The sequence below is a fragment of the Pipistrellus hanaki genome (genome assembly GCF_964339955.1).
Source record: "Pipistrellus hanaki genome assembly, chromosome: 2".
Taxonomy (NCBI): Eukaryota; Metazoa; Chordata; class Mammalia; order Chiroptera; family Vespertilionidae; genus Pipistrellus; species Pipistrellus hanaki.
Genome location: NC_140504.1, coordinates 93,438,182 through 93,465,026, shown reverse-complemented (window position 1 = coordinate 93,465,026; position 26,845 = coordinate 93,438,182). Strand labels below are relative to the sequence as shown.

At 41.4% G+C, this 26,845-nt stretch overlaps 2 protein-coding genes across 11 annotated transcripts in view; one reads left to right on the top strand and one right to left on the bottom strand.

Annotated features, from left to right (window-relative positions):
• The window catches only part of MED12L (mediator complex subunit 12L), a 355,232-nt gene that overhangs the window by 206,447 nt on the left and 121,940 nt on the right, over positions 1 to 26,845 (top strand). The gene's annotated exons all lie outside the window — the stretch shown is intronic.
• GPR87 (G protein-coupled receptor 87) lies at positions 1,071 to 25,681 on the bottom strand. The gene is made up of 3 exons (XM_084875971.1): positions 25,481 to 25,681; positions 7,051 to 7,182; positions 1,071 to 2,190 (listed from the first exon to the last, which is right to left on the bottom strand). The coding sequence occupies exons 2-3, from the start codon at positions 7,082 to 7,084 to the stop codon at positions 1,148 to 1,150; spliced, it is 1,077 nt and encodes a 358-aa protein (XP_084732097.1). The 5' UTR covers positions 7,085 to 7,182; positions 25,481 to 25,681; the 3' UTR covers positions 1,071 to 1,147.

Genomic DNA, 26,845 nt, shown 5'->3' with positions numbered 1-26,845 from the left:
TGCGGACTGTTTAAAATAGTTTAAATAAAGTATTGTTCTTTCATATACGGGTGTGTGTTTATCTCTGTTCACAGTAATGTCCTCTTGTCAGCAAATGTGTCACCGGGGCACCCCTCTCCCCCTTTTCATGCTTCCCCAGCTCCTTATCAGCCTTAGCAGCAAACCAGGCACTTGAGCCATAATGGAGCAACTGGAGGCTTTGGAGTGAAAGCTCAGGGGTTTATCTTAAAGGGAAAATATTGTAAGATTTAGAAGATTGCTTATACTTTTTGCCCTTGATTTATTGAACTCTATTTTTCAACCTAAGGTTATTAAATGAATGATATCATTATTAAAGCTTGAAAAAGAAGACTCTATTTCAATAATCATTTTTCTAAAAATTGGCTTTTGATAAACTGTATATATACAATTATCAGTGAAGCTTCCATATTCTCTTCTCTACCCTCAGCATGAGAATTTAAATGCAGAATAGGTACGTAATAATGACAAAGTTCAGTGTTTCACCCTAATATTCAGCCACTTTTCTTTCTCTCAAATAGCCTAAGTTTAAAATCTGTTAATTGAATTCAATCTTTCAAATGCAATACTTTAAAAATGTCATCAAACCTTCGCCCAACTACCACTCCCCTCACACTACACAAAATTTAAAAACATGCATATAATATTGATAAATACAGCAAAAGGATGATGGCCAAAGGTCCTACTTATGGTATTCATAGACTGAATCAATATTAACTCCATTATGTAAATTAGCTGTGTTGAAAACAGCATTTTCTTTTCCCAAACTTCAGGGCCGGCCGGAGTTCTCTTTTGCACTTTCTGTTCGCCCCTAAGTGGCTGCGGAGCAGCAGGGCGTCCGGGAAGGTGGCGGCTGTGCCGCACGTTGCTGCAGCTCTCTCCGCCTCTGCCCCTTCAGCTCTGTCCCAAACCCTCCTCTCAGCCTTACACTACCTCTTGATTACCTCACTTTTTGGTCTGCCTTAATGATTTTTGTTGTTTCAAATTATACCCACATTTCATACCATTTTAGTTCTCTGTTTATCCATATTTTGATGGTCGGAAGCAAGGTTAATCAAAAGAAACATTTATTTGCAATTTGTACATATCGACTTCAACAAGCAAGGGGAGGTCTCCTTGCCTTTAACAACTACACATCAGTATAGTCATAATATATACGGACTTCTGATCTTCTGACACTTTGCAGTGACCTGATGCTTTCACTCCTGGTTCTGATATTTGATTTCTTGAATAATCTTCTTGAAAATGACCTACACATGAAAAAGTAAATTATTGGGTCCAGGCACACATTGCATGCAGACAAGAAAAGTGTCATTTCTCTGCAGTAATACAGGATTTTGTGTGCGTATTCATCTAAATGTCTGTCTAAGTTACTAAAAGTAAAAGGAATTCTGCACAAGTGGTATGGCAGAAAGCAGGTGAAAAACACAGCCACCACCACCCTAATGCTCTGGTTATGCTTCCGCTTCCGGCTTGACTGGCTGACGAACTGCCTGCTGGACTTGTGGATGTACCGGGATATGGCTATGTAACATCCGATCAGGATCACCAGTACAGCCACAAACAAGCAGCTTTTGAGGTAAACGACTACATTATGCCATTGGACTCCCAAGGGACTCTTAAGTTTCATGCAGTCATAAATATTTTCTTTAGTTGGTTGAACATCTGTTAGGATGATGTTTGGCAAGGCCAAAATAGCCATGATCACCCACACGCAAATGGATAAAACCTTCGTAAAGGTTATGCTGTACATGCGAGAGTCCCCGAAAGGCTTCACCACCTTCAGATAGCGATCGATGCTGATCAGTCCAAGAAACACGATGGAAGTATACATGTTTGCATAATATAACACTGAAGTGTATCTGCAGAGGATGGCCTTGAAGTACCACGGTCCCAATCCTATATCATGGACTATTCGAAATGGAAAAGTCAGCGTCATTATGAGGTCAGCAACCACTATGTTTTTGAGATAAAATATGAAGCTGGTTTTATTCCTAATGTGGAAGAAGATCCACACTGCTAGACCATTCAGCAAGATGCTCGCCACGAATAGAACGAGGTAAAGCACGGGCATGATGATGGTGTCGAACTCGTTGTTAAGGGTGGTGTTCCTTCCGAGGCCATCGCTGGCATTACTGGGGGTGCGGCTCCCTTGGCCGAGCAGCTCGGTATCTGCGGGAGAAGCGCACACGTCACTGCAGTGCTGCACAGATGCTCACAGCTGCCTGGCCTCTCTCACAGCAGAGCCGCTGCCATTGGGGAGACTTGGAAAATGTCTTCAGTGATGGAAGTGTCAGTTTAGTGCATTGTTGATATGGTGAGTGGCTACAGAATTGTTGGCCTCATCCCTAAATCTGCCCCCACCCCATTGTCCCTTAAGTGAAGTGTGATATTTCTGGTTCTCTGTGCTGTTTGAAAATGAAAATTATCATGAATTTTAAACCAGTGTTTGATATCCTTACAAATAGACCCAATACAATCTGAGGGCAGAAAATTGAAATTTCATATAATAAGGAAATAAAATAGCTAGCACATGGTTTTTCTTTTAATATGGTCTTTGGCATTTTCTGAACTATCATTTTCTCTTTATCATTTTTAAGTTTTATGGGTTTTTAAATAAGTTAGACTTTATAAAATTTTTATTTATTGATTTTAGAGGTAGGGAGATGGGTGGAAGGAAAAGAGAGAGAAAGAGAGAGAGAGAGAGAGATTTTGTTGCTGTACCCATTCATGCATTCACTGTGTGCCTCCTGCATGTGCCCTGACTGAGGATCAGGATGATGCTTCATCCAACTGAGCTACTGGTCAGGGCCAGTTTTAAGTTGTTTAATTGTTAAGAGAAAAAGTAAAGCTAGTGGGTCATTTTGAATTTTTTTGCTCATGACTTTTTTATAGTACTTAAGAAGCTTTAGGGACTGTTTTTAGGAATAGAATTAAGGAGAACAACTTGTTAAAAATAGGTGTAGGTCAAACCAATGATTGCCAAATGAGAGGAAGGTTGGCAGCTGAGGGGGCAAGTGAAGGAATTGCTGGCATTGCTCAGTGGTTAGAGTGTCAGCCCTGTGCATGGGGGGATCTCGGGGTAGGTACCTGGGTTTGCAGGCTTGATCCCTGACCCCTATCCAGGTATGTATAGGAGGCAACCAATCAATGTGTCTCATATCGGTGTTTCTCTATCTCTCACCTCCTCCCTTGCACTTTCTTAAAATAAAAAAATAAAAAGGAAGAAATACCAATCGGAGGTTACAGAATAGCCACAGAGATGTAAGGTACAGCATAGGGAATATAGCCAATAATATTGTAGTACTAACTTATATGGTGGGGCGGCGGGGGATTTTCACTATGTAAGTTGTATAAATATCTAACCACTATGCTGTATACCTGAAATTAAGATAACATTGAATGTCAACAATAATTGAAAAATTAAAAAAATAGTTATAGGCTGGTATCTGTATTTATTTATAAGATTTTACCTATTGCACTTAGATGAATCCTTTAAACCTTTTACTGTTGAGAGATTTTTAGTTTTCAGTTCATATGTAAAAAACATATACAAAACCCTCTGTCACATAATTACTGAGATGGTTTTTGAGCATTAGATTTATGTGACAGCGAGGAAAGGGACCTCTGGGGTCTCCCGCAGAGCGTTTAATTGATGAGCAGCTCTGGCTCAGTGCTCTGACCCCACCACGTGTCCTTGCTGATGCCACACTTACCGTGCACTGCCACCACCATGCTAAGCACATCGAGGGAATGAGGGCCAGCCTGTCCTGGGACAGGAGGGGCTTCTGACAGTGAGTGGCTGGAGGACTCAAAACCTGAACTAATACAATTTTATTTTATTAACCTTTATTTTTTGGTGAGTTCTCACCCGAGGATATTTTTTTCCATTGAATTTAAGAGAGAGTGAAAGGGAGGGGGCTGGGAGAGGAAGACACATCAATGTGAGAGAGACACATCGTTTGGTTGCCTCCCACATGCGCCATGACCAAGACCAAGACCAGGGATCAAGCCTGCAACTGAGGTATGCGCCCTTGACTACAATCAAACCCGAGACTGAAGTCCATGGGCAGACGCTCTATTCACTGTGCCAGACTGGCCAGGGTCTGAACTAACACACTTTTAAAATGAACGTTTTAGATGTAAAGTTACAAGGAAGGTCATTTCTGCGTTTTTACTTGTCATTTATTTAGTTTACCAGTTGTCTTTTGGAGTGATTTTGTGCTAGAGTAACTGCATGAACTTGGCTCTCATTTCCCTCCATGAGAGGCACTATAGTATATATGTTGTTGTTGGTTCCCTTCTTTGAAGAAGTGAAACAGGGAAGGTCTGATGATTATAATCCAAAAACAGGTTCTTAAATTGCTGCCTGAAATTTAAGTGTATGCTCTTCGTGAGTATTCTTGCCCTCTTTCTAATTCATTCCCTTTTATTCCCTGCTATAAGTGTTTGTAAAAACTGGTTTTCCTGGCTTAAATATCTTTACACAGGCTCGTAATTTATACTTGGGCCGGCCTGTGTTGACAATACCCATAAGCTTTACGAGTGCAAATGCCTGATTCAGCTGCCATCTGGGTTCCGGTTGCCAGTTTCAGATATTGCCTTGAACAGATCATTGAAACCTGTTTGACATAATGAAGTGTTCAGTCTTGGTGGCTTATGCACCCCAAGATCCACATTAGGGTCAATGCCTTAGGAGCTCCTTAACCTATGCAGTTTCACCTGGGTTAAGATATCTGCTTGCATTAATTTCCCTAATTAAGCTGTTAGCTATCACTTTCATCTAACCCAGACTAGATGCCTAGGAAAGGGGAGAGAGGATAAGTGGCCCAGCTGAGGGATGCAGCCTGAAAAGGGCTATATAATCTTCTGGAATGGTAGCTATACTTGAAACAATTGTTGATGAGTGGTTTTCAAAGCCATGGTAGATCCTAATCGGATGGCACACTAACTACAGCATACTAGGCATGGCCCAGTTCGGCCTCAGTGTTTGTGTGTTGGATCCACTCTGCAGGTCCAGTGTGGAAGGGAAGGAAAAGTCCCTCCCTGATTGGTCAGAGACTATGCATATTCAGTTTATCATCGTAGAATTTCAAAGTTCTGGTTGTATACACAAGCACTTATAGTAAGTGATAATTTACTAATCAATCACGGTGACTATTAAATACAGAGTCTTAATCAGAATGGTAGAAACAACCCTTTTCTGTACTCTGCCCTGTGCATGCAAACTCCCGCACAAACGGCCTGGCTGTGCCGAGGTGCTGAACTGCCTGGTGGCTCTGAGGCAGCCTCCTGTTCAGCTTGGGGGCTGTGTCCCTCACAGCATTTGCCTCCTCAGCTTGTGTCTGGGATCAGTGTTTCTGAATACAGGACTTCTGCAGTCCGTCGGGTGGTCTGGGCTTGGTTATGATATCATTCACAAGTTCCACGTAAACAGTGCAGCTTAAATCGTTAATGTCTGTTACGGGTCATTTTATGAAATAATATACTAATGGAAAGAAAAAATGGTTCCTAAAAAACAAGAAAAGCCATGTGTGGGCAGCTCTGGAAAGCTTTAAACTTAATAGAGAGTTTTGTCTCAATTTTTTTTTTAGAACTAAATCTGGGTCATGTTGTTTTTCTGCCAGCTGTACCACCATCATTTCTCCCTTCTGCGTGGGGCCCCAGGCTCCCTGCCCACACCGTTTCTCCCTTCTGCGTAGGGCCCCGGGCTTCCCGGCTTGTGTGTGTGCCCGGGGCCGTGTCCCTGCACTGTTCCTGCTCAGGAGCACTGGCATGGAAAGGAGCGGCTGCCTCACCCAGCAGTATTACCCTGCCAACTTCACTGTCCATAGAGAATGCGACCAGATAAGGGAACATTTTTAATGTCACGTAGCTTGGTGATTCAATTAAGAGGAACTAGAAGCTGTTGTTACAGGGAAGGCTCTTTTCTCACTTGCTTCTTGTTTATTAGTATAGACTTTGATGCAGAGTGATAATTGAGGTTAAAAATTTCTTTGTTATTCTTTCCCCTGCTCCTCTCCTCCATCTCCTTTTACATTAAATTAACAATGACTTAGGCACTGGAGTTCCATAGTAAATTAGCTTTTGTGCCAGTGTATGAGTGAGTGGTATTGGGGTATGTGCGTTGGGATGGGGACTGTGGCCGCCTGTGTTTATGTGAAAGGGGGTCTGTGTGTATCTGTGTGCTGGAGGAAGGCATAGGATTAGCCGCCAGATAGAGCATTAACTGCATGTAGTGACTGTACCAGACAGTGCAGGTGAAGGGAGTTTTCATCATTGAAGAAAGTCTTACTTGGCAGTGCTGGCTTTGTCACTTCCTGACTGTAAAATGGCATAGAGATTAATTTGGTTGGACCGTCTAAAAGTGAAATAGCCTGCAGACCTGTTGTGCACAGTATCTAGTACCTAGGTGTTCGCTTTCTAACTCAGGCACTCATTACAATCTGTCCCATTAGTGGCAGTCGCATGAGGAATGATAGAAAGAGTGGTGAGAAATCGTGGTCCTTTTGCTTTCTGTGAAGCTATATTATTGTTCATTGGGGTGTGTCACTCTTGGCACAGAATGTGAAAGTATCAACCATATGTCACTGGTGCTCTCTACCTAGGTAGGAATGAATTACTAAAGTCTCGAAAATTATAGGGTGTTACTACCATGGTACACTACCCTCCCATGCACAATCATTTTCTAAATAGTTACCCAGTACAATCGTAGATGTTGCCTTTGGCCTATAGTGAACCTTGGTTTAAAGTAATATTACTTTAGCTGAGGTATTAGCTTCCGCAGCTGTTACTAATTTAATCTTTCTTGTCCTGGTCTCTGGGTGAAACAAAGGTTAAAGTGAAGGGATAGCTAGTTACGTGTTCCTCAGTGATGCCATCAAACCTCGGTGCTGCTTTATACTTGATGGAGGACAAGGCTAAATGCTAGTTTATGTTGTTAGTTGGTTTAGTCACCTATAAACCCCCAAATTGCCAGATAGTATGAAGAAGCTATTGATCAAGTACTTCACAGTTTTCCCTAAGGCTTACCTGGTAATTTTGTAAATGTCAGGTTGAACCCCATTCTTTAGTTATGATGGGCTGTCAGCAAAAATACATGTCAGGAAATACTGGGGGATGGTTGAGGTAAGGGTTCAGCATAGATCATTCCTGGTTTAATTTCTGGCAAAAGAAAATGAAACAGTCAGGAAGGAATTCCAATACACAATATTTTTATCTATACAGTTCAAATCATATATATATATGTGATTCAGAAAATGTATACTTTTTGGACATGAACAATTTTGCCACACAAGCGTTGTCTATTTTTGTGTCCTCTTTCAGCCTGTCATGAAGCATGGACCACTTATTTGTATGTATGCTCTCCATTTGAATGCCTCTTTGTGCCATGTGACAGTTCCTTATGGTTCCTCAGTGTCCTCCTGTCTGAAAGGGCACTGTTAGTAATCATGCAGTAGGACTGTAGTAAGGATTATGTGAGACACTCAGAACCCGGGCCCACGAGTGCACTCAGGACATGTTAATTTATGTCTCCCCATTCCTGCCTGCACCTCATTCTCCCCCCTTGACCTGAGCACATATAATTAAGTGCAAATATGATGGGACTTTGTGCAATTGGAGATTTTTAAAAAATACTTTAAAAATCTAACACTGATATATGCAGGAGTGTTTTATAAGCTCAAATGCATGCAGCATCCTGTTCATGAAATTTCTGGGGTTCTAGTCCTGGCTTTACCTTAACCAGCTGTGTGACCTCCATCAAGTCACCTGATGTTCCTGGAATTGGACTCTCTGGAATCTGCAAGGCTTTAGAAAATGCTTGTCAGGATTCAAATTTATGTGAGCTTCTGTGTTTTTCTCAGATATAGAATCCCATTAAGAATTTATTTATTTATCCTCACCCGAGGTTATTTTTCTGTTGAGTTTTAGAGAGAGTGGAAAGGACAGGGAGAGACAGAGAAACATTGATGTGAGAGAGACACATCAATTGGTTGCCTCCTGCACGTACCCCTAGCATGGCCCTGATCAGGGCCAGGGATCAAGCTTGCAACTGAAATATGTGACATTACCAGATTCAAACCCAGGACCCTTCAGTCCGAGTCAAACCTACTAGGGCTAGAATTTAATATCATTCGAATGTTTCTCTCATAAGTTCTTGTATTTCTTCATGAAAACTATATTTAATCCAAACTCAAACTTTGAATTTGGGCAAATAGTATTTGATTGACTGGAGTGTGATTTTGGCTGGATGCTTAACTTTTCCAAGCCTCTGATTCCTCACAACATATTTACAAAGATCTGATGCTGAATAAAATATCACAGCATCCCACTTTTCCTGCAGCAGCCTTATCTATCCCTTACTTCTGGCTTCCCTCAGATATTGATCAAAGAGAGAAGTCGTGGGAACTGTTTTGGAAGTGTCCTCCTCAGGGAAATGTGCTTTTGGAAGGGTTTACTTTTAGGGGAAGTCACACTGTTCCTCTGAAATAAAACCACATGAGACTTCCATGTGCCCCTCACTGAGGTTGCTCATATACCACACAGCTGCAAACCGACCCATATAAGCTCATCCCTTGCAAGTGCAAAGCAATCTCTGGCTGGTGTGAGTAGTTAGGTTTGCTGAGTCAGCAGGCAAAAAGCACTTTGGAAGTGAAAGTTTATTTCAGAATTGGGAGCAAGTGGGGAGACACTTATTTTTCCCCTGTTACTTTGTCTTTCTCTTCTGTTTCCTAAAATCACATGAAATTTGGTGCTAGATTTTGGATTTCATAGTAAATGAAAAAAATTGTTTCCAAGTTTTCAGTGGCCTCCCCAAATTATGTTTTGAGAGTTTAGATATCCTATTTGTGCCTCACCTTAAATGGCTCTAATATGTGGTACAGAGCGGGTACTCAAAAGGTATCTTTTGGTTAATGGAACATAGATAATGATTAGGGCTTTTAGAGTCCCTCTGATTTAGGTGCCAGTGTTCCACTATTTTTTTTTTTTTTTTTAATAAGGAAAGGAGCTAAAACTTAGTGGGGGTGGGAGGGATGGAGGCAATTAATTTTCTAACCTTCCTCATCATAGTTCTTGGGTTTCAGATGAGTTGGGCACATTCAGGGTGATATGGCTACAGACATGGTCCTTGGATTTCAGTAAATTTTTTTCTTGAGTCCAGCTTCACATGGAAAGATTCAAGGTGTTTACTGACAAACACAGCTTTAGTTTTATGTTTCTCTGTTCCTGAGTTATGTGGTTTTCCTCTTCTTGGCTTCACTTATACTTGACTTTACAGCAAGGATGCCAGTATGGCATGTGCCCACTAGAAGAGAAGGGTGCCCAGAAGTGGGTGAGTCACAAGCAGCAGTAAGAGAGATTAAAGAATCTTAACAGAGGACATGGAAGAGACAGGGAGAAAATATTTGTATATCACATTTCTGATATTCAGAATATGCATACAAAGAACTTTCACAACATCTTAATAAGAAAACAATCCAATTTTAAAAATGGTCTAAGATTTGTATAGACATTTCATCAAAAATCAAATGAAAAGATGGTCAACATCCTTAATCATTAGGGAAATTCAAATAAAAACCACACTGAGATACTATTTTACACCTACTGGAATGGCTATAAATTAGATAATAACAAGTTTTGCCATGGATGTGGAGAAACAGGAACCTCATAAATCATTGGTGGTAATTCAAAATGATATGTCCACTCTACAGTTCAGCATTTTCTTAGAAAAGTTAAATCTTGCTCAGATGGTGTGGCTCAGTGGATGAACCAGGAGGTCATGGTCCGATTCCCAATCAGGGCACATGGCTGGGTTGTGGGCTCAATTCCCAGTAGGGGACATGCAGGAGGCAGCCAATCATGAGCATGTAGGGTCCCCTAGGCCTAACCTGCCATCAGGGCCATGTCCGCCACCCCACAAAGCTTTGCGTTCTCCGCGGATGCTGCTGGTGATCCACGACAGTCCAGAAGTCCCACCCACCGCAGTCAACAGGAGATCTATCAGTGCACCTCCTGGTGAGTCTGATAGTTGGTCATGATGCCAACATGGCATCATGACCACAGGCTTTTTATGATACAGATGTTTCTCTGTATTTTTCTCCCCTTCTCTCTCTGAAATCATAAAAACCCTTTTTTAAAAAAAAAAAAACTTAACTGTAATTTTTCATATGACCAAACAATTTTACTCATATGTATCTATCTACCCAACAGAAAGAAAAACATATGCCTATGAAAAGACTCATTTACAAATGTTTATAGTAATACTAGAGGCCCAGTGCATGAATTTATGCACCAGTGGGGTCCCTTTGTTTGGCCTGTGGGATCAGGCTGAAACTGGCTCTCTGACATCCCCTAGGGGTCTTATATTGCGAGAGGGAATAGGCCAGGCCAAGGGACCCCAGTGGTGCATGATTGGGGCCTGGAAGGGATGCAGGAGATTGGCCAGCAGGGAGGGGCTGCAGGAGGTCTTCAGTCCCGATTGGCTGGACCCCAGCAGCAAACTAATATACAAGTCAGAGCGTCTGACCCCTGATGGTCAGTGCACATGATAGTGAGCCCTTGAGTGGGCTTAGCATATCATTAGCATATTATGCTTTGATTGGTTGAACGGCCGACTGGTCAACCGGACAATTAGCATATTAGGCTTTTATTATAGTAGTATTACTTGTAATAACTAAAAGTGGATTTACTCAAATGTCAACTGATGAATGGATAAACAAAATACATTCTAGTTTTACAATAGGATACTACTCAGCAATAAAAAGGGATGAAACAACAGCTATAATATGCATGAATCTCAAAAAAAAATTTTGTAAGGGAAAGAAGCCAGTTCTAAAGGTGACATACCATTTAAGTGGAATGTCCAGAAAAGGTAAATCTATAGAGTTACAAAGTAGGTTGGCATTAGCAGGAGCTGCAAATGGTAGCAGAGGTTACTGTAAGGTTTTGAAAGATCTTAGGTGATAGAAACTAAGTTACGGTGTAATTGTTTCACAAGTCTATAAATTTAGCAAAATTATTGAATCATATACTTAAAATGGATAGATATTATGGTATGTAAATTATCCTATATAATAAAAGGCAAATATGCAAATCAACCCACCAAACAAATGAACAACCTGTTGCTATGATGTGTACTGACCACTAAAGGCCAGGCGCTCAGTGCAGGAGCTGCCCCCTGGTGGTCATTGTGCTCCCACAGGGGGAGCATCACTCAGCCAGAAGCCCTGATCTGGTGAGCACAGCACAAGTGGCAAGGGTCTCTTACGCCTGTGTGTCAGCACTAAGGGTGTCCAACTGACAGCTTAGGTCAGACATCCCCTGAGAGCTTCTGGACTGCAAAAGGGTTCAGGCCGGGCTGAGGGTTGCCCACCCCCTACCTCACCCCCAACTGAGTACACGTATTTCATGCACCAGGCCTCAAGTAATTCAATAAAGTTAAAAAGGAAAGAAGTGCATAGAAGGAAAAAAGAAAAGAAAAGAAAAGAAAGAAATAGAAACAAAATACATTCTAGTTTTACAATAGGATACTACTCAGCAATAAAAAGGGATGAAACAACAGCTATAATATGCATGAATCTCAAAAAAAGCCATTCACTGTGCCATAGTGGAAGAGTCTCAAGATTAAGGGAAAGCACATTATAAGAACACCCCTATCCTCTGTTGAAGAGGAAATTAAATGCCAACACTACTTAGCAAAAGTCCCACCTCTTCAAGAAGGAAAGGGGTACAATGTAGTGATGCATATGACTCAAATTTGTCACACTCGATGCCATCATTGTCTCACTAGCAATTTACTGAATCTTGTCTTTGGCCACACTCAACATTTCCATACGTTCCTTCCCCATTGGACCTTCAGAAAACTTGCCACAATCCAGGTATCACCGTAGCCATAGGATGTCCATGATCCCTGCTTCCCCATATCAGGGTGCAGTGCAGTATTTCCACAGCTCCCAAATTTATGGGTCCAGTATCTGGAGATCTTGGATATAGGTGATGATTTGTACTTTTGGGGGATGTTCCCATTTTCTTAATTCATGATGAAATTATGTAGGAGAATTGAGATTTAATCAGTTCAGACATGATATGACTTGAATTTGGTAGCCAGATTTGGGAAATGAGCTGTTTTATTCTCCTACTGGCTTCTGAGAATTTCCTCCTGCCTTCTCCTTCCCATTTACTAACTAACTTCCTTGAATGAAATGGTTCCCCAAATTGAGGCCACAGTTCCAGATTATTCTATTTACATTTTTCAAGAGTTTTCATGTCTGTGTGGATACTTAGTCAGCACCTCCGTTCCATTATCTCTCTTCCTTTCCACCAACTTCAGTCCATTGTGTACATTGGCATGGGCTATGTCTATGTTCCTCAAATTCAGTAGTTCTAAACTTTAGCCATTTTCCCTTTCTTCAATAGAAAGCACTTTCCTTTTCTCCTTGTTTATGAATATTTACTTCATGTCTTGATTTAAAGAATATAAAAACTGGACTCTATTGGGCAGTTTTCTCTTCCATGCTCCTCACCTATTTAGTCACTTAAACTAGTCTTTCTATTTCTTCTGTTACAATACTCTTTTGCTCTGTTCTCATCTTCCTACTCCCACAGCCATCTTCCAGATTGATATCCTCCTAGTCTCATGTGTTGGCCACTGTACTATCCTCCTCTGGTCTTTCTGCTTCTTGCTTTATTCCATGCAAATCTCTACTGATTCTTGTTGCTAGATTCTTCTTTCTAAATAACCCATGTAGTACTGCTTTCTTTTGCTCTATAACTATGAGTTATTATGTGGGAGGAAAATTTTGAATTTTAATTAATAAAATATAAGGAGTTATTTTTGTAGTGTTGAAGATCATGGGGTATAGAAGCCAAAAGATGCTGGGTTCTGATTATTAAAAATTTGCAATAAACTTTGGGAAATCTGCTTGCCCCATAATTGATCTTTTGAAACTTGGGAACAGTTTATATACCTACTCTATAGCACTATACTGAGCTTAAATTATAATATAATTTATTAAATTATATATAATAAAAGCCTAGGTGTTGTCACATCCTTGTGCAATGCCATCACACGATGTCATCATAAGACGGCCGCCACAAGATGGCCACTACAAGATGGCTACATGCACAGTGGAGGGCCTGGTGGCTGTTCCACACAATAAAGCCTGGGGTTCCTGCAGCTCTGTGTGGAATGGAGGAGGCTGATCCCAGTGGAGGAGGTGGGGTGACAGGGGGGGGGCGGGGGGCAGTTGTGGGAGAACAGGTCAGCAAGGGAGCAGTTAGGTGTCAATAGGCTGGCAGGAGAGCAGTTAGGGGATGATCAGGCTGTCAGGCAGAAGCAGTAAGACGCAATCAGGCAGGTGAGCAGTTAGTAGCCAGAGGTCCCGGATTGTGAGAGGGATGTCTGACTGCTGATTTAGTCCAGATCCCTGAGGGATGGGGCCTAAATGGGCAATCAGACATCCCCCAAGGGATTCCAGATTGGAGAGTATGCAGGCCAGGTTGAAGGACTCCCCACCTCCATGCACAAATTTGTGCATCGGGCCTCTAGTATGTTTATAAATTATAAATTACTAGAACACAGTGTAGCTTCGGGTACAGAACATGTTTTTACTAGAACACAGTGTAGCTTCGGGTATAGAACATGTACACTGTGTTCTAGTAAAAAGCCTGCTCAGATTGGCCAGAGTCAAAAAGGTGGTCTATTAAAAAAAGAACTGGTGTTGCCTCAGAAGTGGGGGGTAGTCTTATACAGTGAATATAGGCCTAACCCTATGTTTTAACTGTAAAATTAGGGTGTCGTCTTATATGCCGGAAAATACGGTGAGTGCTTTATAAGTGTTAGTTTTGCTTGTCTTGCATTCATTAATCTTTTCCTAACCTCTACATTGCCCAAACTGTTGTTGCTTCTTGGAGACATGGCTTGCATTTAGCCAGCCTGCTTTTCTTCACATCTTGCTCCTGAATAACCTCTTTTCTTTCCTTCTTTCCCTATCTTAGAAATCTCTGTTTCTCTTTCAACCAACAATAATCTGACTTTTTCCATAAGGCCATTTATGGAGAGTTCACTCACTTTCTAGGCTCTAGGATTATAAAGACCATGAGGGTTCATGTCTGTCCTCAAGAAGGTTAGAGTGAAGTTGAGGATCCAGAAGTAAGCAGATCACTAAGTACAGAGTTGAGAGATTAGGGGGCGGTAGAAATATAGCAGTGTAACCCTGACGTGGAAAAGCAGGGATTATGGAGTTCCTATGGCAGCTGTGATACCTAGGTTGTGGCAGTTTTTCTGAAGGTCTGATGGGGAAGGAACACGTGGACATGCTAAGTGTGGCCAAAGATAAGATTTAGTAAACTGCTAGTGAGATGTTGATGGCATGGAGGGATGGAGAGATGTGACAACTTGGAAGCTATTAAGGAATTAGTGGCTGACTAATGTTGGTTGGTGAAAAGAGACTAGGAGTATTGGTGACCTCGCAGGTGTTGGATGCTAGGGAGAGGAGGAGGAGCACATGAGGTGATTGTTGGTTTCAGAATGTCTGTGTAGTATCCATGTGGAGATGCCTACTAGGTCATTGAAGATACAGATCTGGCGCCTGGGGAAGTGCTCCTGACTGGTAATGTAAATTTAAGGTCAACAGAAGATCAATGATAGACATCAGTGGTCAGAGAGTTGGGAGGATGTTGTGTGATTCTAGAAGAGAGTTTAAGAAATGAGAAGTTGTGACCAGCTTTATGCTGCAGGGAAGTCAGGTGATACAGGAAAGTGAAGTGCCTCAGAATGGGATTCAGTAACAAAGAGATCATTGGTCATCTTTGCCAGGGCTGCATGTGTTGTGTTGTGGTGGTGGTGGTGGGGGAGGGAAGTGGGGCCTAAGCAGAGGGCTGATGACTGAAGGTTGAGTAATGCTTGTGAGGTGAGGAGGTAAGGGAGTGATTTCAATTATCTCTGCAAAACATGCTTGTGATAGGAAGGGGAGATAGAGGGTGGGAGGTGGAAAACAGATATAGGACCTATGGAGGATTTTAATTAGCTTCTCGTTTTAATGCCTTGCATTAAAAATGATACTTGCCTAGCTTGGCTTTAAATAAAAACCCTTCTCTTACTCCTAGCCAAGCCTGGTATGATGATATGTCCATTATGAGGTTAAAATGAAAATATGTACAAAGCAACTGGCACACTTCCCCACAGTAGAGGCTAAGTCTAGTAAGTTCCTATTGCATATGCTAGGTTCACAATAGAATTTTATTTGGTGATTGATAGGTTGGACACAGGCCTAAATGAGTTCTTGTCACCTTGCTCAGGCTGAGACTGTCCTGTGGTTTGTGCCTTCAACTGCCCTGTGAGGAGCCACTTGACTGATCTCTTTGCTCAAACAGCCGGCCCTTCAAGTTGTCTCTGAGGCTCATCAGCCTGTTGCCTTTTTCTACCATTGGCACCTAAGCTCCAGGCTCCCTGTGCGGTTTACTGCGAAGCAGCTGTGCGCCTCTGCATGTCCCAGCACCTGCAGGGTGTCGCAATGAGGATTGCTTCAGCGGTAGCAATGGGCTTGGTTCCAGGACCTCATTCATGGGTGGGAAGCCTGTCCTGCCACCTACTGCTCCCTGAGCCAAGGGCTGATGAAACCACCCAAGAATGTGATGTCTGCGGTAGGCCTGTGTCATTCCTGAGGTTAGATGGGATCCATGCTTACAGACCTTCTGGACTGTTTTTTATTTGTTTGTTTTTTCTAGCCACTCATTGATATCATCCTTTGACTATTTTATTAACTGTGTTGCTATGTGGTTGGTTGTAACGTGATTCTATAAATGAGGACAATGGAAATGGATTAACATGTTCTGTGTTTCCTTTAACTTAGACCTTGAACTTGGGTGCTCAATGTCTCATGTAATCCTCAGAGCAGCCCAGTAACTTAGGTGTTCTAGGACCACCGTCCCAGGTGGAAAGAGCTGAGGTTCAGACATTTTAATTAACTTGCCCTGAACCACATAGGGAGTAATGGATAGAGCCACAATTCATAACCGATCTGATTGAAGCTGAATCTGCAGTTTTTTCTTACCCTACCCTGGAGTAAAAGTAGCAATTCAGAGGGTTAATCTTGGGCACCAGGAAGTGGGAGGGGGAATATAGGGCAGAGGTGGGATTTGTTTTTCTGTTAGGCTTGCAAAAGAACTGCTGATCTTCTAAACTGGAGATCTAGTTTTGTTTGGGCAGAACAATGTTGAAACATAAGGAAATTTCACATAAGAATTTATATTTGAATCCTGTCTTGAAAAAGGAAATGTGCAGGCACCCAACATGCGTGTACAGCAGTGCCAGCTGCCTTGTGTCCTCGCTCACCAGCTCACAGACTCCATGAGATCCTGAGCCTCCTCACTCCCAGCATTACCTGCCTGACTCGACCTCCTCTTAATTTTGCAAACCTTGCTTCGTTTATCACTTAATCTTGTGTGATGACATTTGACCTATATGGATCATCAGATGTTTTCTTATTTATAGATATATCTTTCTTCCTCTTCCTTTACCCCCTTCACCAACTTCTTATTTTTCTTACTGTAGTGACCATCACTTAACACTTTACAAATGATTTTTCTAGTATCTCTTAGTGCCTCTCCCCTCCTCCATATCCCCCGCCCTGCCCCCAATAGTGGCAGGAGATCTTGTTTAGGTCATACCTGATAATTAATTGTCACAGTTGAATGTTTTATTTTTCCATGGCCAGCCCACTGTTGGGGCCTATAACTGCAAACCCTTCTGGTTGTATTGCTCACTGCTCTTAAGGTTGGGAGAACTGAGCCAGGAAAATTTGGTCAGTGCGTGGAGGAGGGGCTTGAATCCAGGGTGCCCTATGCCCCAAGCTCTGCCCTGGAAGGGCAATGCAAAGACTAGGGCTACTGAACTGTGACCTTGGGCACACAGCCTTGCTCCTCCTGCTCCGTGGGTCCCATCTCAGCATGGGCGGGGTGCCCCTGTGCTGTGGGACAAGCTCCCTCCTCAGGAGGAAGAGCCACAGGTGTGCCGGCCAGGCCATAGGAATGCCTTCATGCTCCCTGGCTTCACAATATCTCATTGCCTTTCAAGGTCAAAAGCTCCATTATCCAGAGATAAATGCCAGTAAAATGCTTGCTCCCTCCATGCAGCGGGTCACAGTTTTTGGACTGATTATTTGGTGGTGCTGGTTCGCAGGTGATAGCCTTGTAATATAATGACCTCTCTTGTTTGTTCTTCACTTTCTAATTTGTTCTTTAGAAACTCATGTCCGAAATGTAAGAGTTTCAGATCAGAGGGTTTGTTTTTTTTCTTCACTTTCTTACAGAGAATCTATACTAAACTGATAGATCATGTGGTTAGTGAAAGATCATACTTCTGTAGTCCTTACATTTCATGGGTAAAGATGTAATGTTCACAGAACTGTCTAGTGCAGTTTCCGGTGAAAAATATAGCCTCTCTTGCATTTTGGAATCACCTGTAACTTAAGAATCTTTCTCAATATAAACCTGAGAGAGTGAGAGAGCGTGTATATATTCCAGCCTTACGAAGTAAAAGCTCTCCTGAAGGCCTTGGAGAAGAAATGTTACCTTACTGGGTATAGTTTACTTCTTTTTGTGATAGAATTAGGTCACTGTATTCATAGGCACTTCATTAATGCATGCTTGGAGTCAGTATTCCAAAGGCGTTGGAATGCAAAGCACACAGCCCTTCATTCCGGTTTTTCAGGTGCTACCCTGAAGTTCTCTCTTCAAAGTTATGCTTCATATCTGCAATAGGCATATATTAGTTCATCTTTAAATTTAACCTTCTCTTTCTTCAGGGGACCTGTGATTCCTTGTTATATATATTCAGAGTGCTATAAACGAGGTTGTAAATTCCCTGAAGGTAAGGTTGTGTGGAATGCTTCTTTGTAACTTTAAGCCCAAACCTGGTGATTCCCTTTGCACAGGTGAGGAACCCGTGAGAACAGTGGGCTCCTGTCACACTGACAGAGAGAGGCCAAGCCAGGAAATGAGCTCCCGTGTCATGGCCGCAGAGCAGGCTGCCTCTCTGCTGAGCTGCGTGGCTTGCTGGGTAGCCTGCCTGGTCACCCAGACATTACTTAGTTCAGCAGCCATAGGTTTTTGACTCAGCCTTTGAGCCTGTAACCCTGAGCAAAACATTTTACCTATCAGAGCTCCAGCTTGCTTGTCTATGAAATGAGGAGAATTATGGCCTCACTCTCAAAGGTGCTATGATAATCTGGTGAGATACCATATATGAAGTAAATTTTATAAGTGCTACAATAATAAAAAGTGCAATTTATGGCATATATTCTTTTCTTCCACTTAATAATAAATGTTTTATTATTCATAGTCAAATTTTAAAGTGTACTGAGTTGAACTGCATATTTTATGTTCTGTTTAGGCAAATTTATACGTAGCTAAATTCTGAGGAGAGTAGATAGGTTAGGGGCTATTGTCTCAATAGCCAGAATAGTGGCTTCAGATGAAAATGTTCTAAACCAAATATATATATATATATATATATATATATATATATATATATATATATTTCAAGTGACTCCTGGTTTCTTAAGCAAATCTCAGAATTCAAGACACCAAGTAAAGTTTTTAGTTGCTTGATTACCATTTATCAGAATGGAAAAAGCTTTTCATAAGCTCACAGAAATGCTGTTTCTTGTTTTGGAAAGGCCAGCCCATGGTGTAAGCATTAGTATACTTGGAAGTGTAGTTATTCCTTATGGTGCTCTTCACCATCACCATTCAAATAAGGTCCTCATGATGGTCGTCTGGCTGCGGGTGAGGATAGTTATTTCCACACCTCTCCCAATAGAATTGATGTCAGGTTAGCTCCTCTAATGCTCCAAGTCACAGTTTAACCAAACTCTAATTCTACTTAAATTAATGAAATAAGATTGCTACTGAAGAGACAGGTCTTCTTTCAGTTTCATCTCTTACCTTCACTAATCATTTAAAAATTCTCTAGTGAGGTCTCTAATACTGTGTGTGAATATTTCACAATTTTTATCAATATCAAACTCTTAGTTTCTCACTTTCTCCTTTCATAAAACTAAGAAATAAACACTCCACCCCATACCTATATAGTAAAAGGATCTGACATCACTTACAGCTCATTTCATATATATATGTGTATATACACATTCTTAAATATGGTAACATTTTCTTTAGAGTAACTGCTACTATCCACTTCATGGGCATTAATCTTATTTTTTTTAAATAATGCTTCTCAAACTAATGGGAATATTTGAAACAATAATTCTGAGTTGATGCATAAAGATGGTAACTTGTACAATAAGGAGATATAGTAACCAATGTGTTTGTATTTTTACAATATTCTTCATGTGTCTCTCTCCTGCCTGTCACATTCCTCAGTCATGGTCCTCTATTACAGCCCTCACCGGCTTCCTGTCTCGAACATGAAGCCCCTCCACAGGTGCCCACAGACCTGTAGTCTGCCTGCCCACTTTCCAGCTCCCACACCTGGCCCTTTGGTCCTGGAACCCCATCTCTCCCCAGCCTACTGGGCAGGCTCCTCACATAGCATTCAAGACAAACTTACCTTCCTCCTTTTTCCCAAGCCTCCCATGTTTTCCCCATGGACCATGGCAGTGCTCCTCAGCCCCCATTGACTACCTGGTTACCCATACCTCCAGCTGTTGTGTTGCATTTTCCTTGTTTGTCTGACTGTCCGAGAGGCCCCTGTGTCCTTCTATCTGCAGAGTCCAGCAGAGTATCTGCAGGCATAATTGGAGCTTGGGTAATATTTGACTTAAATTTAGGCTCTCATGGAACCTGCCTCATCTTTTCCCTTGAATATCCTCTTTGCCTTCTGAAGTGAGACAGCACAACCTTGGAAGGGTAAGAGGACAGGAATTGTCCATTGATCTTGTGTAGACATGGTGAAGAGAAAACACTGCTCCTCTGATATTTCAGAACAGCACACTGTGAAGTGAGAGGGCTAAAGCCAGGAGCTGTGCATCCAAATATAGCTCCACAGGTAATGCCAGTGAGGAAGGTGAGCCAGGTTTAGGAGGAAATAGTCAACAGTACCACCATGCTGATAAAATACAGCTAACAGCTAAGTGTCAGGGGAAATCATCAGGAGGACTGGGGGCTGCAAAGAATGGGGATTGTTGCCCCATCCTAAGCTCTAGGTTGTTGCCATGCAGGTGTGTGCATATACTGCCACCAGACCATCTGATTTACAAGAGAAATGGAATTTTATGTAAAATTGCAGGAATTCTGATTTAATTTTGAGAAAACACTGGGAAGAGCAAATAACTCTTATCTATGGGCTACAATTTTCTACATGTAGTTTCAGTGTGGGGCTGCCCCAGGTCTGTCCTTGGCTTTTCAGCCTGTACCTTGTGTGACCTAAAGCCTTGTTACCTGATGCCTGCTCAAAACCTCTCCCTCATTTTGATTCATTTCCCCTAACTTGGTATTTTTCTTTCTCCCTGAAATTGATAAGTTTATAAGACAAGCTTTGAAATAATTTATAGTATTTTAGAACCTAATGGCATTGTTTTTAATTTGGGACAAATACTCCTTCCTGGTGCTGATATGTTAGGTTAAAACATGTGGAAATGTTTTTACAGGTCAAAATGGCGTTTTCATGTGGTTCAACCTAGTATGTCAAGCACTTGGGAAATTTTCATAATTAGAATCAGGTCTAATGGAAGAAGAGGGGGCAGAGAGGTTTTCTTAGAGTAATTATGAAGAAACAGCAGTATGATGAAAATATTTAAAGTGCGCCACATACGAGTATCACTTATGTTGTCACATCTGCCTCCATGAATGGCTTTGCTTGGATTGAGTCGAGTTGGTGCCCACAAGCATTTGGTTTACAAAAAAAAAAAAAAAAAAAAAAAAAAATAGGAATTACGGTATTTGTGGAATTCACCTCTGACATAGCTTTTAATTGTCCACCATTGTTTTCCCAGGCTTCATTTTTTTGTGTTTAAAATATATTTCAACTTACCGTATTTTTCGGACCATAAGACGCACCGGACCATAAGACGCACCAGTTTTTAGAGAAGGGAAATGAAGAAAAAAAGATTCTGAAACAAATAGTGTCCTAAAATATTTTATGTGCATTAAAACCCAACATCACAGTCATAAACACATGTAATCAACCTTGTAAAGAAAACAGCAGCATTTAGAACCATTTTAGAGCCGGGCAAGCACACAGAGACCACACAGAGCCGGGCAAGTAAAAAAACTTTTTTTTTACAGTATATGTGTAGGCTATATTTGGACCATAAGACACAGTGACTTTTTCCCCCCACTTCTGGGGGGAAAAAAGTGCGTCTTATGGTCCGAAAAATACAGTACTTCGTATTGAGCATCTCTATAAACTGTCTTATTTTGCAGGGTTGGAGGGACACTAGGCAGGGTCTAAATAAGTTGTCAGGTGAGTATATTAGAGAAAGTGCTTGTCTGGTGTGAACTAAATTGTATAGTAATTCATGGAAGAAGTAAGGGAGGCAGCATGGGGCTTGGATGGGGAAGGAAGTTAAGGGTAGAGGTGGTAGGCTTTGCCAAGCTGGTTGCAAGATTAGTATGTTGCTGAGAATGTCTTCCAGGATCAAGAAGGAATAGGAAGGCCATCAGACAAATCAACCAAACCAATTTTGAGCACTCAAACTGGTTTGTGTGTTGGCCAGCTGTTTAGAGTCTGTCTGATTTGCAGTTTCATATAGACTGTAATCTGATTATCAGCAGTGTGCATGCTGAGTTCCAATGTGCCTTCATCAGCATATCTGATAGTCATTATTTCTGGGCCTTAGAATGAAAATAGGTGAGGTATTGTACTAGTGACTATAGATATTTTTTCATTTTATATACATACTAGAGACCCAGTATGTGAAATTGCGTGAAACCCCAGACCCACTATGCTGGTAGGATCCCAGACCCACCATGCTTGCTGGGTCCCAGACCTGCCGTGCCACTGTGAGCTGGGCCCCAGTGTCCACTGCAGGGGCGGGACCCCAGACCCAACTCATGAGGCAGGACCATCAATGCACCTCTTTGGTAATTGGTTTTCAGTTGTTATGGCATTACAGCCAGGGGCTTTTTATATATATAGAAATATGATATATATATTTTGTTGCTGTTTGCAACATGAAGTTAAAATTAATATTTTAGATTAAAAGGAAAGGGAATATTTATGTTTTATGTATATTACTGTATTATTTATTCAAAAGTGATCAAAATATGCTAATACATTAATATACTAGTTTACTTTTTGAGGGCATCCACTATTCTTTTATTCATTCGTTTTGCTACATATAATATGGGTACTACATTCACAGTTTTGAAACAAATCTTTACCTTATTTAAAGTTTTCATTGTTCAATATTCTGGGTTGCATTGTTCAAAAGCAACCAAGAAAACAATTTACCTGTGAGTTTTTATGGGTCATATGTTACTGTGAGCCCTAAGTACCATATATCCAGTCATGACATGAAGGACTGTCCTCTTCATAAATGCATCCAGAAAACAATTAACTTTGCAGTTTTTCCAATTTGCCTTTTAGCCACTTTACCTAAGTTGCTTTCAGAAGCCCACTGAGGACTTGTTTTCAGTATCGTTTGAGCCTGGCAGGCACAGGAGGAACGCGTTTGGACAAGTAGATGCTCCTCCCCTAAAGGAGTGCGGTAGGCCCTGCAGTGCCTGAGCCCAGAGACAGCTTGTGCCCTGCACCATTTTCTTGGATCTCTTCAGACCTGTGGCCTGAGAGTCATATAGCTAAGTGCTCAGTTTGTACTAACTTCGAAGTAACCTCCTGTTACTATTTTTCTTTCTTCAGCTGGATTATAAACACTTTTATCGTGCAAGGAGCTTAGCATTATTTTGTTTCTGCTGCTTTCTTTTAATACTGCCTTCTTCTTTGGAAGTAACCAGGATCTTTATATATTTAGCATAGGGTGCCCTCCAGAATAATGGATTTGAAGAGGGTTTATTTCTACTTCATGTCCTTAGCCGAAAGCCAATAATATCTGCAACCTAAGCCCACAGGCACACCTTCCCCTGGCAGCTGAAATGTCTATGTTTCTATCTTATTAGGCACAACAGCAGCAATATTAATAAGAGTGAAAGTTCAGCAAATGCAGGCTAATTGTATTGTTTGGGACTATTCTAAATTCAGTTATATTTAATTTATTAAAAGGACACTGATTCAAATTGCAGATCTTTGAGTTAATGGAGCAGATTCCCTAACCTCTCCATGCCTCAGTTTCCTATTTTCTAAAACACTCATCATGGGATCTATTTGAGGATCAACTGAAGTATCACCATAGTATTACCTCACTCAGTCCTTATAAATCTTTCATTGGAGCTTGGAATGTGGTAAAAAGTCAATAGCTAGTTGCTACCTGAGTGGTAGTAAGAATTAGTAACACCCTTTCGAATGAACGGCAGACATGTGCTACCTGTTGCCTGAGTACTGAAGCTGGCCCAGGTTCACACAGTGTGTGAGGGGGCAGAGCTGGGTTGGCATGCAGCTCCCTAAGTGCTGTTCTCTCCTGTTGCTGCACAAGTGGTGTTCAGTTCAGATGCAATTATTACCTCCGTGTCCTTTGGGAAAAACTAGGAAATCAAGGAGCTCCAACCTGATTGCAGTGTAATGGCTCCAGACAACTGTTTGTCTGCTATAGCCAAGTGGTGCCGTGAGTAAATCACAAATATTTCCAATTTTACCTGTTACACTACCCACACTAATGGTCACTATCAGCACACAGTGAGTTTACTCAGAGCTTTAAAAAGTCATGACTGAGAGCATGCTTGATGCAGGTAGACATGCTTCCAAGTCAGAGCCCTGCTTCGTACTTGTGTACCACGTAAGCCTTAGTTTGCTCAGCTGTAAAACAGAGCTAACAGCAGTACACACCTTAAAGTTGTGTGAGGGTTTTCAATATAAATAAATAAATAAATAAATAAATAAATAAATAAGTGTGTGTGTGTGTGTGTGTGTGTGTTAAAATATTCAGTAAACGTGGACATGTATTAAAACTATAAAATGTGTGTTAGTGGTTGTTGCTTTAATACGTTAGAAAAAGTCACTTAAGTAATTCGCAGAAATTAGTATTAGAAATTGCCTTTCCCAGCCGGCATGGCTCAGTGGTAGAGTGTCAAACTATGAACCAGGAGGTCGTGGTTCGATTTCTGTTGGGGCACATGCCCAGGTTGCAGGCTGGATCCCCAGTGTGGACATGCAGGAGGCAGCTGAAAAAATTTCTCCTTTTCTCTTCATGAAATAGTTCCTATTTTCTGACTAATTATGCTTTTCCTGTAGGCTACTTTGTTAAGTATGGTATTCAGCAATCTAACTGCTCCTGCAACCCTTTATCTTAGCCCACACTTATACCTGAATTGCTTTTCAAGTAGGTGTTGGAAGCAATAGGCTTACCTTAGGCTTTTGCTGAAGTACTGAGAGACACATCTACTTGATCCCTAACTTAAAGGAGGAAAGACTGTTAACCTCAAACTGTTAGAAATGAAATATCAGCAGTGTCTGGCTCTTTCCCTGAGCCCTGCTGTGCATATGGTAATATAGAAACAAACTATGCTCTTTGTTTTTCTAGTAAGTTGGAATCTTTAATTAGAAAAAAAGTTGTTAAAAATGTTAACATACCTCATATGAAAGTAGATCCAACTTGGAATATGATATAAAATTCTATAATTGACAAATCTTAACCTAATGCATCAAAAAGTCACTCTGCCATAGACTCACCTATCTTTTAAAGTCCTCTTTATGACTTAGAAAGGGTCAGATCTCCATGTTTGCTTCTTGTTTTCCACAATCAAACAAAAACTTCCCTAATGATTTGAATATAAACCAGAACCAGGCCGTTGCTGAGTTGTTTGTCAGTAGCCAGGCAGTTTTCTCAGTGCCTTTTCTGACATGTTTTAACATGATCTCGTAAGGATTTAAAATGAAAATTGCTCTGTTCTTTCTGGTACAATGAAAAGATTGAGATTCTTTTATCAAAACAAGGCGATCAGAAAAATCACCATTTTCCTTCTGGACTTTTTTTCTAAACATAAAATGTGAGTAAAAGATTATGAAACAAATTTAAGTTTTGGGTCTTGATAAACAATTACAAGGCACTTTGGGTTTGTGATAAAAAAAAATCACTAATAGAAATGATTTCTAGAACATTATTTCCATGTTCAAAGCAACATGCACACATACACATTGTACATTTTCTGCCTGCCTGCCTGCCTGCCATGTGTCCTTTCTGGTAAAGCTGCGGGAAGGACACATAGCACACATGTCAAAAAGTGGTGCCTTCCGAAGAGGACTTACACATCATTCAGTTTGCATTCCAATTCCCCCGCTTTCTTCAGACCTCAGATTTCAGCCGAGGTGCAATCAGTCTTAATCAGTGCTGCGAACTATCAACCACAGCTTTTCAGACAATTTAAAAAAAAAAAAGTTTTTATTTACCTTTCATTGCGGTAGCTGGTTGTCCTCCATTCACCTGATTCTGGTGTCTTTAAGTTGAAAGGCTTCTCAACTCTAAGTAAAAATACACCTTAAAACTGAGGTTGGCAGGGATGTGGAGTTTTGGGGAAAGCATGAAAAAGAAACGTGTTGCTCCCTGCCAGAGAAGGAAGGTGCTTCCCAACCCGTGCTGAGATGGTCCTCTGAGCACCTTGCAGAGTCTCCTGTTCAGGAACAACTGGAGCAACTTGCTCTCTTGCTAATGTCAGTGACTCACATCCAAGAGCAGGTGAGATCTGTAGGCTGGGGCAGAGCAGTTCCTGAACCAGCAGGAAATCAGACAGTGAGTCACCTGAAGAAAACGTGGGGGGCTGGGCCTCAGAATGCCAGAGGACTCTCTAAGGAAGAGGGGATGAAGTGTCAGTGGGCCCTACGAAATCAACCAGTTTGTTCTTCTGATTCTCCTCCCCCCACCTTTTTTTTTTTTTTTTTTTTTTTGGAGGGGGAGGATTTCCTATCATTAGTTAGAAAATATGCATTTACAGCCTTCCAGCTAATTTTTGGCTCAAAGGAATAAAAACATACTTTATGAAAGACAAATCATTTAAATATTTTATTCTACATATTATTTAAAGACTAAAATTATAATGTACATATGTTAGTAATTGATAACTTTGGAAATCTGTAGTTTTATGCAAGAATCTGATGAGCTCTGCAGAGCTGTTTTTTTTGTTTTTTTGTTTTTACAAATTCACAAATATAAATATTTTAAAAATTTAAATAAAGTTACTTAAGGGGTGAGTTCTCTGATGCTTCTGAATTTCATTTTTTGGCGGGGTTGAGGGGGAATCAGTCCTGTCTTTATTACAAAGACTTAGAAAGCGACTATGCCTGATAACTAACGGGTGAGGTATTGGCCAGAAAGGTGGGGTAGGCTTAGTCCCAGGGGGTTCAGGGCAAACTGATAGATCAGGTCCTAGCAGCGGAGGAGCCTGAGGGTGAGCTTCAGGCTCTGGAGTGATTAGCTCCTTGATCTACTGGCCCTGATCCTGTTCATTGCCTTCCATGTCCACCTCATCAACTTTTCCATCATCAGGTGACTCATTGTAGTTCATCTTGTCCATGTCCTGCATGTCCTCTTCATCTTGATCATCATCCTCTGAGTCCTCTTCACTGTCCTCCTTCTCCTCTTCCTCAGCATCATGGTGCTCTGAGGCTGGCCTGACAGTAAGTACTGGGTTGCTGTCTTTTTCTTCAATGCTTTGGAGCCAGGCCTGATGCTGCTGTTCTTGATGAGAAGCTCGGTCTCTTCCACATCAGGTCAGCCCCATTAAAGCCTAGCGCCTTCGTCACTGGGGCAAGAGTGAG

Bases quoted from the DNA above. Each gene is read 5' to 3' on its own strand.
- GPR87 (XM_084875971.1), bottom strand. From the start codon at position 7,084: ATGGGGTTCAACCTGACATTTACAAAATTACCAG. The intron at 2,191-7,050 runs GTAAGCCTTAGG...CTTCTCCCGCAG, and splicing joins GACATTTACAAAATTACCAG to ATACCGAGCTGCTCGGCCAA.